This window comes from Nerophis ophidion, linkage group LG01 (genome assembly GCF_033978795.1).
Source record: "Nerophis ophidion isolate RoL-2023_Sa linkage group LG01, RoL_Noph_v1.0, whole genome shotgun sequence".
NCBI classification, from domain to species: Eukaryota; Metazoa; Chordata; class Actinopteri; order Syngnathiformes; family Syngnathidae; genus Nerophis; species Nerophis ophidion.
This window is the reverse complement of record NC_084611.1, coordinates 2,414,123-2,429,538: the sequence shown is the minus strand read 5'-3', so window position 1 is coordinate 2,429,538 and position 15,416 is coordinate 2,414,123. Positions and strand designations below refer to the sequence as shown.

General features: G+C 47.3%; 1 protein-coding gene across 3 annotated transcripts; it reads left to right on the top strand.

Moving 5' to 3' along the window:
* Window positions 1-2,263: 2,263 nt before the first annotated feature.
* LOC133548543 (cip1-interacting zinc finger protein-like) lies at window positions 2,264-15,195 on the top strand. Of its 3 annotated transcripts, XM_061893626.1 has the most exons (9): window positions 2,264-2,492; window positions 2,601-2,632; window positions 2,762-2,841; window positions 5,155-5,219; window positions 5,286-5,414; window positions 5,480-5,559; window positions 5,628-5,706; window positions 5,789-6,148; window positions 14,793-15,195. In XM_061893626.1, the coding sequence occupies exons 2-8, from the start codon at window positions 2,604-2,606 to the stop codon at window positions 6,098-6,100; spliced, it is 774 nt and encodes a 257-aa protein (XP_061749610.1). In that variant the 5' UTR covers window positions 2,264-2,492; window positions 2,601-2,603; the 3' UTR covers window positions 6,101-6,148; window positions 14,793-15,195. The 3 variants fall into 3 exon arrangements, with proteins under 3 accessions (XP_061749610.1, XP_061749608.1, XP_061749609.1); XM_061893624.1 differs by having other exon boundaries at window positions 2,264-2,632; window positions 14,793-15,194; XM_061893625.1 differs by having other exon boundaries at window positions 2,264-2,632; window positions 2,762-2,832; window positions 14,793-15,192.
* The last annotated feature ends 221 nt before the right edge of the window (window positions 15,196-15,416 follow it).

Below are 15,416 nucleotides of genomic sequence, written 5' to 3'. Positions count from 1 at the left end.
GATGTATTTTTTTGTGAAGAAATGTTTAGAAGTAAGTTGATGAATCCAGATGGATCTCTGTTACAATCCCCAAAGAGGGCACTTTAAGTTGATGATTACTTCTATGTGGAGAAATCTTTATTCATAATTGAATCACTTGTTTATTTTTCAACAAGTTTTAGTTATTTTTATATATTTTTTCCCAAACAGTTGAAGAAAGACCACTACAAATGAGCAATATTTTGCACTGTTACACAATTTAATAAATCAGAAACTGATGACATAGTGCTGTATTTTACTTCTTTATGTCACACCGCGGTGAGGGATGTCTTGTCTTGGTTTTTTCTGTCTTATGATTTGCATGTTTTAGTTTGAAAAGTAACTCTCCTTTCGTTTCAGGTCCCTTGCCCTTCCTGAAGTGTCATCAGTCTGATATCATCCCTGTTCCCTGATTGTTTCCACCCGTTCCCTATTACCCTCATGTGTCTTATAAGCCCACTCCTCCCTTTTTTCTGTGCCGGATTGTTTTGTTTATTTGTGCTCTCTAGCATCCATGTCCATGTCCATGCCCATGCCCATGTCCATGTCCATGCCCATGCCCATGTCCATGTCCATGTCCATGTCCATGTCCATGTCCATGTCCATGTCCCTGTCCATGTCCATGCCCATGCCCATGTCCATGTCCATGTCCATGTCCATGTCCATGTCCATGTCCATGTCCATGTCCCTGTCCCTGTCCATGCCCATGTCCATGTCCATGTCCATGTCCATGTCCATGCCCATGCCCATGTCCATGTCCCTGTCCCTGTCCCTGTCCATGTCCATGCCCATGCCCATGCCCATGTCCATGCCCATGCCCATGCCCATGCCCATGGCCATGCCCATGCCCATGTCCATGTCCATGCCCATGCCCATGCCCATGCCCATGCCCATGCCCATGCCCATGTCCCTGTCCCTGTCCATGTCCATGTCCATGTCCCTGTCCCTGTCCATGCCCATGCCCATGTCCATGTCCCTGTCCCTGTCCATGTCCATGTCCATGTCCATGTCCATGTCCATGTCCATGTCCATGTCCATGTCCATGTCCATGCCCATGCCCATGCCCATGCCCATGCCCATGTCCATGGCCATGCCCATGCCCATGTCCATGTCCATGCCCATGTCCATGCCCATGCCCATGCCCATGTCCATGTCCATGTCCCTGTCCCTGTCCATGTCCATGTCCCTGTCCATGTCCATGTCCATGCCCATGTCCATGTCCATGTCCATGTCCATGTCCATGTCCATGTCCATGTCCATGTCCATGTCCATGTCCATGTCCATGTCCATGTCCATGTCCATGTCCATGTCCCTGTCCCTGTCCCTGTCCATGTCCATGTCTATGTCTATGTCTATGTCTATGTCCCTGTCCCTGTCCATGTCTATGTCCATGTCCATGCCTTGCCTTGCCTCGTCTCGTGCTTATGTTTCTTGATCCTGAATCCCTTTGTTTCTGTTTTGAGTTTTCTTTTCTTCCTCCTCAGCAGAGGGATTTTGGTTATTTCGTTTATTCATCCGGAGTGGTAAGTTATCAGTTATTTTTCATTCTTTCCTCAAATTTTTGAGTGACATTTTTTGTTAAAACTTTATTAAATTAGATAGTGTAGAATTTTTCATAGCTGTTGGAGCGTTTTTGTTGATACATTTTATAGCACATAGGCCGCCAATTGTAGTTTGTCTTTGCTTTTGTCTTTTCCTTGGTTCGGAGTGATTTTCAATTGTTCCTTTTTCGCAGATTACTTTTTTTTTTGGGTTAATATAGATATTGAATTCCTTGACTTTGGAGGTGAAAGGAAGTTATCAAAATAAAAGCCTGTCAAAGTTCCCTACTCTGCATCTGAGTCCTATCCTTTTTACCAAGCTTGACACTTTATCTCTTTTTTTTTTCTAACCAAAATGTTTCACTCTGATTAGGGGGTACTTGAATTTAAAAAAATGTTAACAGGGGGTACATCACTGAAAAAAGGTTGAGAACCACTGGATTATATGACCGAAATTATATATATATATATATATATATATATATATATATTATATATATATATATATATATATATATATATATATATATATATATATATATATATATACATATATATATATATACATACAACAAACTAAGTGCAAATGTTTTTTTTGTTTTTATTCGTGTTTAGATGTATTCCTCTGAACTAAAGCTGGGCGCTTGGTGATGACGTATGAAGCCAGCGCCTTGTCCTCCCGGCCAGCAGGGGGCGTATCTTTGTTTACATGTAGCCTCCTTAGCATTAGCTTCTGCCGGTCGGAAAGGTGCATTAACCTCGCTATAATTATGACCGTATTTATTTTATTCGTCCTGTTATTAGCTCATATTTAAGCACAATTATTGTCACTTCATTGGCACTTATTGAATATTAAGGGAGGTTAAATAAAATGAGTCTCCGCGGTTGGCCTTCTAATGTGTCCAACGCACGTTGCAGCTGACAAAATACGTGGTGAGTGAATGAAGGTTGCGAGGACAAAAGAAAAGATGTGTTTTAAGACAAGTGGGCATCTAAATGAGTACATTTGATAGCAGCACTAATGTTCTGTGCACGTCACAGACTATGAGGAAGTCACACAAGAAAACTAACAGGTAAGAAATAGAAATGGTTATTTCATAAATTTAATATGTCATCGTGTCCTTAAGAGCAATTAAGAAGAGAAATGATCGTATCGAGCGTTAAAAATTATTTAAAAAAGTGCTTTTGTTTATGTCCGACAGAGCAGAAGGGGATGCAGGTCTGGCCAATAGGAGCCAGCCCTCCGGGTCACATGACCAACCAGGAAGTGAGGGTAATGCATGTGATATATCTTTTTTTAATTTATCTATTTCTTGCATTTTTGATCAATCAACAATTCAACGTTAGCAACTAAACACATATTCACACACCTATGCTTGAGAAGGAACATCTTATATTTCCTGCCCTCTTCAACATAATAAGTAGTCTCACTTTATGGATAGAATAGAATAGAAAGTACTTGATCATTGGGGGAAATTCAGCACCACAGTTGGCTCACATTAGACAATCATAATAATAAATAATAATAAATAATAATATAATAATGGTTCGCTTCCCCTTTGTTCCGGATGACACGATGTCGACTATTTCCAAAAGCAATTTGAAATGTGGACTTGTCAGACCACAGAACACTTTTCCTCTTTGCAACAGTCCATCTTGGATGATCTCAGGCCCAGAGAAGCCGGCGGTGTTTCTGGATGTTGTTGATAAATGGCAATCGCTTTGCATAGTAGAGCTTTAACTTGCACTTACAGATGTAGCGAACAACTGTATTTAGTGACAGTGGTTTTATGAAGTGTTCCTGAGCCCATGTGGTGATATCCTTTAGAGATTGATGTCAGTTGCTGTCTGAGGGATGGAAGGTCCCGGTCAATCAATGTTGGTTTCCGGCCATGCCGCTTACGTGGAGTGATTTCTCCAGATTCTCTGAACCTTTTGATGATATTATGGAGCGTAGATGTTGAAATCCCTAAATTTCTTGCAATTGCACTTTGAGAAAGGTTGTTCTTATTCAGTTTGACTATTTGCTCACACAGTTGTGGACAAAGGGGTGTACCTCGCCCCATCCTTTCTTGTGAAAGACTGAGAAGCTGCTTTTATAGCCAATCATGGCACCCACCTGTTCCCAATTAGCCTGCACACCTGTGGGATGTTCCAAATAAGTGTTTGATGAGCATTCCTCAACTTTATCAGTATTTATTGCCACCTTTCTCAACCTTTTTTTCACGTGTTGCTGGCATCAAATTCTAAAGTTAATGATTATTTGCACACAAAAAAAATATTCATCAGTTTGAACATCAAATATGTTGTCTTTGTAGCATATTCAACTGAATATGGCTTGAACATTTTCAAATCATCGTATTCCGTTTATTTTAGGGATGCACCGATTAGTCGGTAACCGAATATATTCGGCCGAATATGGCAAAAAAAAGCCACATTCGGCCTTCGGTGGAATGAGTTAAAAACAAGGCCGAATAGTGGCGTGTGACGCAATTTTTTGACGCGGTGACGCAATCAACCAACGTGCAGTGACGTTGGGATATGTTGTGTACCTGTATAAGTGTATGAGGTTACAATGTTGTGTACCTGTATAAGTGTATGAGGTTACAAGCACACACTTATTGAGATTTAGTGGGGCCTCTGTTTACATTATTAGCCTGTTGTGTAGGCTACCTGTATAAGTGTATGAGGTTACAAGCACACACTTATTGAGATTTAGTGGGGCCTCTGTTTACATTATTAGCCTGTTGTGTAGGCTACCTGTATAAGTGTATGAGGTTACAAGCACACACTTATTGAGATTTAGTGGGGCCTCTGTTTACATTATTAGCCTGTTGTGTAGGCTACCTGTATAAGTGTATGAGGTTACAAGCACACACTTATTTGAGCCTTCTGTTTACATTATTAGCATATCTACTGTGGCTAAGCAGACTTTTGCCAAAAGGACAATAATTCATTTGTTGTGGGTTTATCCACTTTAATGCACTTTATTTTTTTTTGGAATGCATGTTGTGTTTGAAGGCCTAATAGAAATGAAAAACTTTGTGCTTTTTTTTGAAAAGCAAAGGCTACTGGAATATTAAAGAAATGTTAATATTCAATAAAAAAATACTTTATTTGAAAAACATGTCTAAATATTTTTTCTAGGCTATTTATGCAATATAAAAAAATGTTAAAAACTGCATTCATTATTCGGTATTCGGCCTTCGGCCAAGCGTTTAAATTTTATTCGGCTTCGGCCACAAATTTTCATTTCGGTGCATCCCTGGGTTCTTCCGAGGATGTTGTAGTCGTAATGATTTGTGCAGTCCTTTGAGACATTTGTGATTTGGGGCTATATAAATAAACATTGATTGATTGATTGATATCTACATCCAACACAATTTCCCAACTCATATCAAAACGGGGTTTGTATAAAAAAATGGAAAGACGGCACTAATTTAAATTTTTGATTCGCGTTTCAGAATTGTAAATAGAATGAACGGAAGGAACGCGGACTGCTTTATTTACTGCTCGTGTGTTCAATTGTTCAAATGTTTTAAAACAAAAAAAAGTACCTTTTATTTTCCACATGATTTCATTTCACCTTGCTCAGATGGAGTTCCCCCCTCTGACCAGCAGAGGGCAGCAGAGCTCTGTGACGCCAACAGGACTGCTGAGGTGAAGTATAACACGTTCTTGTGTTTATCTGATGTTGCGTTGATTGATTATTGATTCTTTGTTTAGCTCCACAGTGCGGGCTCACTCAAGGTCACCATCCAGCGGAGCAGCGACAGTCGCGAGTTCCCACAAGAGGACGAGAAGGACGACAAACTTCACTGTCACGTGTGCGGCGTCACCTGTCCCTCCTGGCAGGTGAGGCCACGCCTCCTGTCGCCAAAACATGGCGTCACAAGCCAACGCGTGTGTGTGTGTTTAAGGTGTTCGAGGAGCACATGGTCGGATCGGATCACATGACCAAAGTGAAGGAGATCACACGCTCCATCACGCTCATGAGCAGGTAGGAATGCACACACATGCCCAAAGGTGATGTCATTTTTTTAGGCCACGCCCACTGCCACCTTGCAGGAGGGGTCGCTGGTGTGACACGTGTCAGACGCACTACAGCGGCGACATCATCCTCCACCGCCGGTCCAAGCAGCACAAAGTGAGTGATGACATCACGTGCAGGTGTGTGGGACAGATGAAGAACAAGGTGTGTGTGTGTGTGTGTGTGTGTGTGCGTGCAGGTGTGTAAGCGGGAGTCGCGGCCCTTCTGCGCGGCGTGCAGGCGTCACTTCAAGTCTCCCAGGAAGCTGGTGGAACACATGAAATGTGCCGAGCACAAGCGACAGGTGCAGGAGACCCAGGAGGAGGAGGAGGAGGAGCTTATCACAGTGGACGCCATTGGCTGCTTCGAGGAGGAAGTGAAGCAGGAAGTAGCCCGCCCGGACAAGAAGTCACTTCAATCCGCCCATTTCTTCCCGCTGATCCGAGTCGCGGGTTTGGTGGAGAAGCCCAGACTTCCTGCTGAGGCTGAGGCGGACCCGGTCCAGCTGTGAGACCCGGTCCCTCCGCAAGTCCCAGGTCTACCGACAAGGGCCTTCCAGGTACGACCTGGCGTCCGGACTAGAGCAGTAGAGACTAGTCAGAGGTGTTTGCAGCTATGGGTCCAAGTCTGTGGGCGGGGCTTGCAGGCGAGCGGTATAAACTTTGTATTCATTTTAACACTGAATCAATCAATCAATCAATGTTTATTTATATAGCCTTAAATCACAAATGTCTCAAAGGACTGCACAAATCATTACGACTACAACATCCTCGGAAGAACCCACAAAAGGGCAAGGAAAACTCACACCCAGTGGGCAGGGTTAATTCACATCCAGTGGGACGCCAGTGACAATGCTGACTATGAGAAACCTTGGAGAGGACCTCAGAAGTGGGCAACCCCCCCCCCCTCTAGAGGACCGAAAGCAATGGATGTGGAGCGGGTCTAACATGATACTGTGAAAGTTCAATCCATAGTGGCTCCAACACAGCCGCGAGACTTCAGTTCAAAGCGGATCCAAGACAGCAGCGAGAGTCCCGTCCACAGGAAACCATCTCAAGCGGAGGCGGATCAGCAGCGTAAGGATGTCCCCAACCGATACACAGGCGAGCGGTCCATCCTGGGTCTCGACTCAGGACAGCCAGTACTTCATCCATAGTCATCGGACCGGACCCCCTCCACAAGGGAGGGGGGGGCATAGGAGGAAGAAAAGAAGCGGCAGGTCAACTGGTCTAAAAAGGAGGTCTATTTAAAGGCTAGAGTATACAGATGAGTTTTAAGGTGAGACTCAGAATCTTAAGAAATGTATTTTAAAACAGTTTTGAGACCACCTCACTCATCAGATGTTGGGACTTAGAAGAATTATCGCAAGTTGACCTTGAATCCTTTCTGAATGGAGTGGTCATCCAACAGAATCCTGAGTTTCACTTCCCGGCACACTGACACACCCCATGTGGACTCATGCTCAGCACACACAGGAATCAAACTCAAGGACCGATTCCAAGCATGACTGAAACAGCATGAGGTAATAGTTTCTTCAGCAGAGCGTGAGACACAAGCTTGTGTTGTTGAGAGGTTTGACAGGACACTGAAAACTAGAATGTGGTGATATCTTACAGCTAACAGCTCTCCACGGTATGTAGATTGCCTCCAAGATCTTGTCTTAGCGTACAATGAATCACACCACAGTGGCATAAGAATGGCACCTGTAGATGTCAATCCAAAACAAGTATTTGCAAGCTTGTACACGGAAAAAGAGGATTGTAAAACTTGGCTGTGATCTGAGATCTACGCTACTTTTCTCAAGGGGAATGAACAAACATTCACCGATGAATATTTCACAATTACTGAACGCCTAGCGAGAAAGCCAGCGGTCTGTAGGATGAAAGATCTATCCGGAGAAGCCGTAGAAGGTACATTTTATCAACCCGAATTACAGCAGGTGATGGTGTATGGACAGAATTTCTAGGCGCAGTCAAGGCGTTGAGGGGTTCCAGTTTGGTGACCGCAGGATTAGGTCTCTGCTTTTTGCAGATGATGTGGTCCTGATGGCTTCATCTGACCGGGATCTTCAGCTCTCATTTGATGAGTGAGAAGCGACCGGAATGAGAATCAGCACCTCCAAGTCCGAGTCCATGGTTCTCGCCCGGAAAAGGGGGGAATGCCATCTCCGGGTTGGGGAGGAGACCCTGCCCCAAGTGGAGGAGTTCAAGTACCTAGTAGTCTTGTTCACGAGTGGATGGTGAGATCGACAGGCGGATCGGTGCGGCGTCTTCAGTAATGCGGACGTTGTACCGATCCGTTGTGGTGAAGAAGGAGCTGAGCCGGAAGGCAAGGCTCTCAATTTACCGGTCGATCTACGTTCCCATCCTCACCTATGGTCATGAGCTTTGGGTCATGACCGAAAGGATAAGATCACGGGTACAAGCGGCCCAAATGAGTTTCCAGGTCTCTCCCTTAGAGATAGGGTGAGAAGCTCTGCCATCCGGGAGGAACTTTGATCTGCCGTTTCTTTTCTTTTTCTTCTATGTCCCACTCTCCTTTGTGGAGGGAGTCCGGTCCGATCCGGTGGCCATGTACTGCTCGCCTGTGTATCGGCTGGGGACATCTCTGCGCTGCTGATCCGCCTCCGCTTGGGATGGTTTCCTGCTGGCTCCGCTGTGAACGGGACTCTCGCTGCTGTGTTGGATCCGCTTTGGACTGGACTCTCGCGACTGTGTTGGATCCATTATGGATTGAACTTTCACAGTATCATGTTAGACCCGCTCGACATCCATTGCTTTCCTCCTCTCCAAGGTTCTCATAGTCATCATTGTCACCGACGTCCCACTGGGTGTGAGTTTTCCTTGCCCTTATGTGGGCCTACCGAGGATGTCGTAGTGGTTTGTGCAGCCCTTTGAGACACTAGTGATTTAGGGCTATATAAGTAAACATTGATTGATTGATTGAACTCAAAGTAAAGCCGCTGCTCCTCCACATGGAGAGGAGCCAGATGAGGTGGTTCGGGCATCTGGTCAGGATGCCACCCGAACGCCTCCCTAGGGAGGTGTTTAGGGCACGTCCAACCGGTAGGAGGCCACGGGGAAGACCCAGGACACGTTGGGAAGACTATGTCTCCCGGCTGGCCTGGGAACGCCTCGGGATCCCCCGGGAAGAGCTAGACCAAGTGGCCGGGGAGAGGGAAGTCTGGGTTTCCCTGCTTAGGCTGTTGCCCCCGCGACCCGACCTCGGATAAGCGGAAGATGATGGATGGATGGATGGATCGTGGATAAAAGAAAAGAATATAAAACTGCAAAAAATACCTGCAAGAAAACAATTTGGTGGCTAACAGATGCTGTCTGTAAAATAGTTAGTGTGGCCTGGAAAGTTCAATCCGTGGTTATCTGCCAAACATATCCACTCAACCACGTCTGTGATGGACTAAATCTTCTTCCTCATTTAAACAATCCATGTGTCAACATGGATCAGAAAGATTTTTACGTCATGCTGCCGAGCAACGCCAGCCAAGTGTGTATCCTCCAGACAAGATTACACACACACCTGTCATTGGGAATCAACCTTATCAGGTGGGACTTGATGAAAAACATCTGTCCATCCCGCTGTGACGGATGATAAGCAATACGTCGACCGATTAATACTACCGAGTGGTCATTGTCAGGTTTAAGCACCCAACTATCTATAAGATTAAACAAGAAGCAAGGAATCCCTGCAGAGACAGAGTACAATTTTGCTCATGAGGAGAACGCGTGGCGCTGCACACTCAGTTACAGTCTCACCTCACGCTCTGAGGCACAAGCCCCGCGTCCCCCATTTTATTCAGGAGTTCCCGAGTTAACATTGCTGGGGCCGCTTCTAAAGTGAGGGGACAAACATTATGCAAGCAGCTCAGTAGACACAATATTATTTAGAATGCAAATGTGCTGAGCCTCGTGATTTCGCCCTGCGAGCTGTCGCTTTATCTTCCTTGAGGTCCTTGGCTGTTTAGCAGGCTGAAATACAGAAACTGCTGCTGCGAGGCAACTTGTAGTGGAAGATACCAGTTGTGTGCCTTTGCATGGAAGGAAAAGTACAACTTCAGCAACATAGATAGAATCTAGAGCAACGGCTTTCAAGCATAAGGGTTGTGTGATAAGTTACAGTATATATCATTATTCTAACAGTCATTATCAAGATATTCAAGAAATTGTAGATCATTTCAAGCAGGGGTCTCAAACTCAATTTACCTGGGGGCCCCTGGATGCAGACACTGGGTGAGGCTGGGCCACAAGAAATGATTTCTTGAAAAATCTAACGTGCACTTTTTAATGAATTCACCTTCTATGAATGGCTTTCCCGCCCTAGCAAAATACTAGCCAACCCTCCCCATTTTTTAAGGAGACTCCTGAATTTCCGTGGACCTCCTGACATTTGCCCGGGGTGTATGTTGTCCAGAATATTGTCCTGGTTTTCATCCAGTCTTTAATGTCATAAGCGGGCCGTGTTCGCGGTGCCTTTAACGCCCTCTACATGTCATCGCTTTCGACTTTACACCATATCAACAGCATGCCGGCCTATCCTCATGTCGTAAGAGACTTCTGTAGACCCACGGCATACTTGGTCAACAGCCATACAGGTCACACTGAGGGTGGCCGTATAAACAACTTTAACACTCTTACTAATATGCGCCACACTGTCAACCCACACCAAACAAGAATGACAAACACATTTCGGGAGAACATCCACACTGTAACACAACAGAACAAATACCCAGAACACCTTGCAGCCCTAACTCTCCACCTTAACTAACGCACAACGGGGGGCGGTGGAGAGGGGGGGGGGGTTAATATGTGGAGGGGGGGGGCGGTGTTTGGTGGTAGCGGGGGTGTATATTCTAGCCGGGAAGCGTTAGGGCTGCATGGGATTCTGGGTATTTGTCCTGTTGTGTTTATATATATATATATATATACATAATATTTACATGACATATGTACAGTATAGTATATATACTGATATATTATGTTTATATACAATATATAACAATGATCATGTAGAATATTACAGTATATGTGACAGCTGCAGCATAAAATAAGAGAGTAGATCCAGCAGAAAATAGAAAATAGACATTAAAAACAAAGACAAGTAGCTAACATGTCAGGTGTCAGGTAACTAGAGAAAAAGTGCTATATAAATATAATTCACTTCACACACACCCCTTATTTTTCAATTTTTTTTCTTATTTTTGAACACTGACTTTTTGCAGCACACACACACACACACGCATACACACACACACACACACACACACATGTGTTTGTGTGACTTTGAACACGTGCACACACCAAGGGCATGGCCTCAAACACACACACACACACACTCACACACACACGTGCGGGATGATGACTTATTGATTCGTCCAAAAACCAGATGTCGTTTTTTTTTGTGTGTGTGTGTGACCTCCGAATTTGAAGGCACACTTTTGGACAAGTTGTACAAAAACTCCAAACGTGACCTAGCATGGTGCAACAACACACACACACACAGACACACACACACACACACACAGACACACACACATTCAGCCCCACTAAAGAAAGGTTGACGTGTCACAGAAGACCTCGCAGACGTACAAAATCATCAAAGCAGTCGACCTTTCCTTTCAAAATAAAAGTTTTCCTCCAAGTTGGCTTCAGTTGCGGCGAACGCTGATTGGTTTCCTTTGATTGTGATTGCTTGTTAATTGCCTCTATCAAGTGAAAGCTACTTGCGTGGGGATGTTGCGGGGAAGAAAAGCTCAGCTGCCTCAAAACGAGCTTTTAACGAACCTTTTAATTCTCTTTATTTGAATCTTCTTTGTGGAGCGCGTCAATTAAGTCCATTATGTCCAAGGACGCCGGCATGGTGGTCCTTTTGTCGCTTCACTGCTGCACACAATTAAACCTGTGTGTGTGTGTGTGTGTGTGTGTGTGTGCGTGTCTGTGTGTGTGTGTGTGTGTGTGTGTGTGTGTGTGTGTGCGCGTGCTGGCTAATGGGTCACATGATCAGCTGTCACATTCAAAGTTGACTAAAATGTTCTTTTTTTGGACACAAGGTCAACACAAGTGTGTGTGTGTGTGTGTGTGTGTGTGTGTGTGTGTGCGGGGGAGGGTGGGTGTGTCGTCAGGCATGCTGGGAAAATGTTGAGGTGGGCTGCAGGTTAGCGGCTGATTGACAGGTCCACACCTCCCGGACGCCCCGCGTGGACAATCAAGCGCTCCTTCGCAGCGAACCTGCAATTAGCCTTGACAGCCGTGAGTGGCGGCGACGCTTCCTGTTTCGCTGTCGCCACTTCCTGTCAACAGCGGTGGCCTGTCCGGCTCGCCACGTGGCCGGACACACACACACACACACACACACACACACACACACACGGCTGACACGTGTCCAATTAGCTAACGAGCTCGTAAACAAGCGATCAGTCGCTAATTGACCCCGGGTTAGTGCGCGCCTGTCAGTGGGGGGGGGGGGGGGTGGGGGGTGGGGGGGTTGCTAATGGCGAAGGTAGGCAGTGAATTCATTAGCGTGTCATTTTTTGACCCTGCCCCCTGCCGAGATAACGAGTACTGCTCACCGCCTGCCAATCACACCGTTAGCATGTTGCTAAGTGAGCCAGGCTTTCTTTCTGGAAACATCCACACTCTCTCAACGCTCAGGACAAATCTCAGCGTCTAACGGAAACACCATCTTGCCCTACGTCCATGGTTCCTTGAGGGGGGGTGTCCTGTCAGGTCTTGCCCTCACCCTCCACCCCCAGGTCCATGGTACTTTAGGGGTGTCCTGTCAGGTCTTGGCCTCGCCCTCCACCCCTACGTCCATGGTTCCTTGGGGGGTGTCCTGTAAGGTCTTGCCCTCGCCCTCCACCCCTACGTCCATGGTTCCTTGGGGGGTGTCCTGTAAGGTCTTGCCCTCGCCCTCCACCCCTACGTCCATGGTTCCTTGGGTGGTGTCCTGTAAGGTCTTGCCCTCGCCCTCCACCCCTACGTCCATGGTTCCTTGGGTGGTGTCCTGTAAGGTCTTGCCCTCGCCCTCCACCCCTTCGTCCATGGTTCCTTGAGGGGGGGTCCTGTCAGGTCTTGCCCTCACCCTCCACCCCTACGTCCATTGTTCCTTGGGGGGTGTCCTGTAAGGTCTTGCCCTCGCCCTCCACCCTACGTCCATGGTGCCTTGAGAGGGGGTGTCCTGACAGGTCTTGCCCTCCCCCTCCACCCCTACGTCCATGGTTCCTTGAGAAGGGGTGTCCTGTCAGGTCTTGCCCTCACCCTCCACCCCTACGTCCATGGTTCCTTGGGGGGTGTCCATTAAGGTTTTGCCCTCGCCCTCCACCCCTACGTCCATGGTTCCTTGGGGGGTGTCCTGTAAGGTCTAGCCCTCGCCCTCCACCCCTTCGTCAATGGTTCCTTGAGAGGGGGTGTCCTGTCAGGTCTTGCCCTCGCCCTCCACCCCTACGTCCATGGTTCCTTGGGGGGTGTCCTGTCAGGTCTTGCCCTCGCCCTCCACCCCTTCGTCCATGGTTTCTTGAGAGGGGGGGGGTCCTGTCAGGTCTTGCCCTCGCCCTCCACCCCTACGTCCATGGTTCCTTGGGGGGTGTCCTGTAAGGTCTTGCCCTCGCCCTCCACCCCTACGTCCATGGTTCCTTGGGGGGTGTCCTGTAAGGTCTTGCCCTCGCCCTCCACCCCTTCGTCCATGGTTCCTTGAGGGGGGTGTCCTGTCAGGTCTTGCCCTCCCCCTCCACTCCTAGGTCCATGGTTCCTTAGGGGGTGTCCTGTAAGGTCTTGCCCTCGCCCTCCACCCCTACGTCCATGGTTCCTTGAGAAGGGGTGTCCTGTCAGGTCTTGCCCTCACCCTCCACCCCTACACCCATGGTTATTTGAGAGGGGGTGTCCTGTAATGTCTTGCCCTCACCCTCCACCCCTATGTCCATGGTTCCTTGGGGGGTGTCCTGTAAGGTCTTGCCCTCGCCCTCCACCCCTACGTCCATGGTTCCTTGAGGGGGGGTCCTGTCAGGTCTTGCCCTCGCCCTCCACCCCTACGTCCATGGTTCCTTGGGTGGTGTCCTGTAAGGTCTTGCCCTCGCCCTCCACCCCTTCGTCCATGGTTCCTTGAGGGGGGTGTCCTGTCAGGTCTTGCCCTCACCCTCCACCCCTACGTCCATGGTTCCTTGGGGGGTGTCCTGTAAGGTCTTGCCCTCGCCCTCCACCCCTACGTCCATGGTTCCTTGGGGGGTGTCCTGTAAGGTCTTGCCCTCGCCCTCCACCCCTACGTCCATGGTTCCTTGAGGGAGGGTCCTGTCAGGTCTTGCCCTCGCCCTCCACCCCTACGTCCATGGTTCCTTGAGGGGGGGTGTCCTGTCAGGTCTTGCCCTCGCCCTCCACCCCTTCGTCCATGGTTCCTTGAGGGGGGGGGGTGTCCTCTACGGTCTTGCCCTCGCCCTCCACCCCTACACCCATGGTTCTTTGAGAGGGGGTGTCCTGTAAGGTCTTGCCCTCGCCCTCCACCCCTACGTCCATGGTTCCTTGAGGGGGGGTCCTGTCAGGGTCCCTCTTCTTTATTCTTCCCTTACTTTCTGCACTATTTCCCATCCAGCGCTCTTATTTTGGGGAGGAGTATTTCAGAAGAGTACTTCTCCTGTCCTGGCTCACATTCATGCTGTCACAAAGTACCAGCTTGGAGAGAAAGTGAAGAAGAAGTTCCGCACACACTCCAAGTTAACTTTCACTTTTGGTTGTCTCTAAGGTGGGCAACTGGTAGAATAATTATGTTTAAGTTATCACACAATTCTTATGCTCAAAGGCCGTTGCCATGGTTATTATCAATTGTGCTGAAGTTGTACTTTTCCATCTGTGCAAAGTGAGTCGTCTCGTTTCAGTGTTTGTGTCCAGACCCGGCCTGCTGACTGCCAAGGGTGAAAATCGAGTGCCGTGACGCCGACAAAACAGAGACAGGGCGATATCACGAGTGTCAGCACATTTGCATTTCTGAATAATCATAAACTGTGTCCAACTGGGGCTGCTGAAATGTCCCCCCTCCTTCAGAAGCAGCCTCAGTGATGTAACCAGGGACCTCCAAAATAAATAGAGGAGCACGTGGGACTGTACCTTAGTGCGTGGTGGGACATTGTAACTGAGTGTACAGCCCCAATCGTCTCTCCTCATTGAGCTAAACTGATTCCTTGCTTCTTGTCTGTTTAATAGATGTCATCAGTGTTTGAACCTGACAGCAACCGTGGTGGACAAAAGAATGAGGGACGGGCAACCATTTCGGGGACAGCTCCGACCTTCAGCTCGCTCACTTCTCTCTCTCCAGCACTGTTACTACAATTATTTATATTGAACTATTATACATAATATGTGTTTATATTTGTTTTTGTAGAATAAATTGTTCAACTTTGATTTTAGCAAAAGGATCTGGGTGGACTCTCCCACGGTCCCACTAATGTAATGTCTTGCAGTTCCTTCTTTTTCTTCCCCTAATAAAAGGCAATGTGCAAGTAAAAACTCTGCATCCTGGAGTCACAGCAACGATTACAAGGCCATTGGCTTAAAATATGCACAATACTATAATTAGCATTTTGGGATATTTCCCCCCTGCTGCAAGACAAATGTTTATGTGAGACAAATAAAATGGTGTGAAAGCCGAGGGGGGGTGGGGGGGGGGGGGGGTGCAGGGGTGAGTAAAAAAAAAAGATGGGTAAGTCAATAATCAGACTGGGCTCTTGTTGAGGGGAGGGGTCCAGACTGAGGCCAAGAAAAAAGCTTGATAGCCATAAGCAATGAAGACAAAAACATGTAACAAAGAGTCCACAAAACTTGCAACGA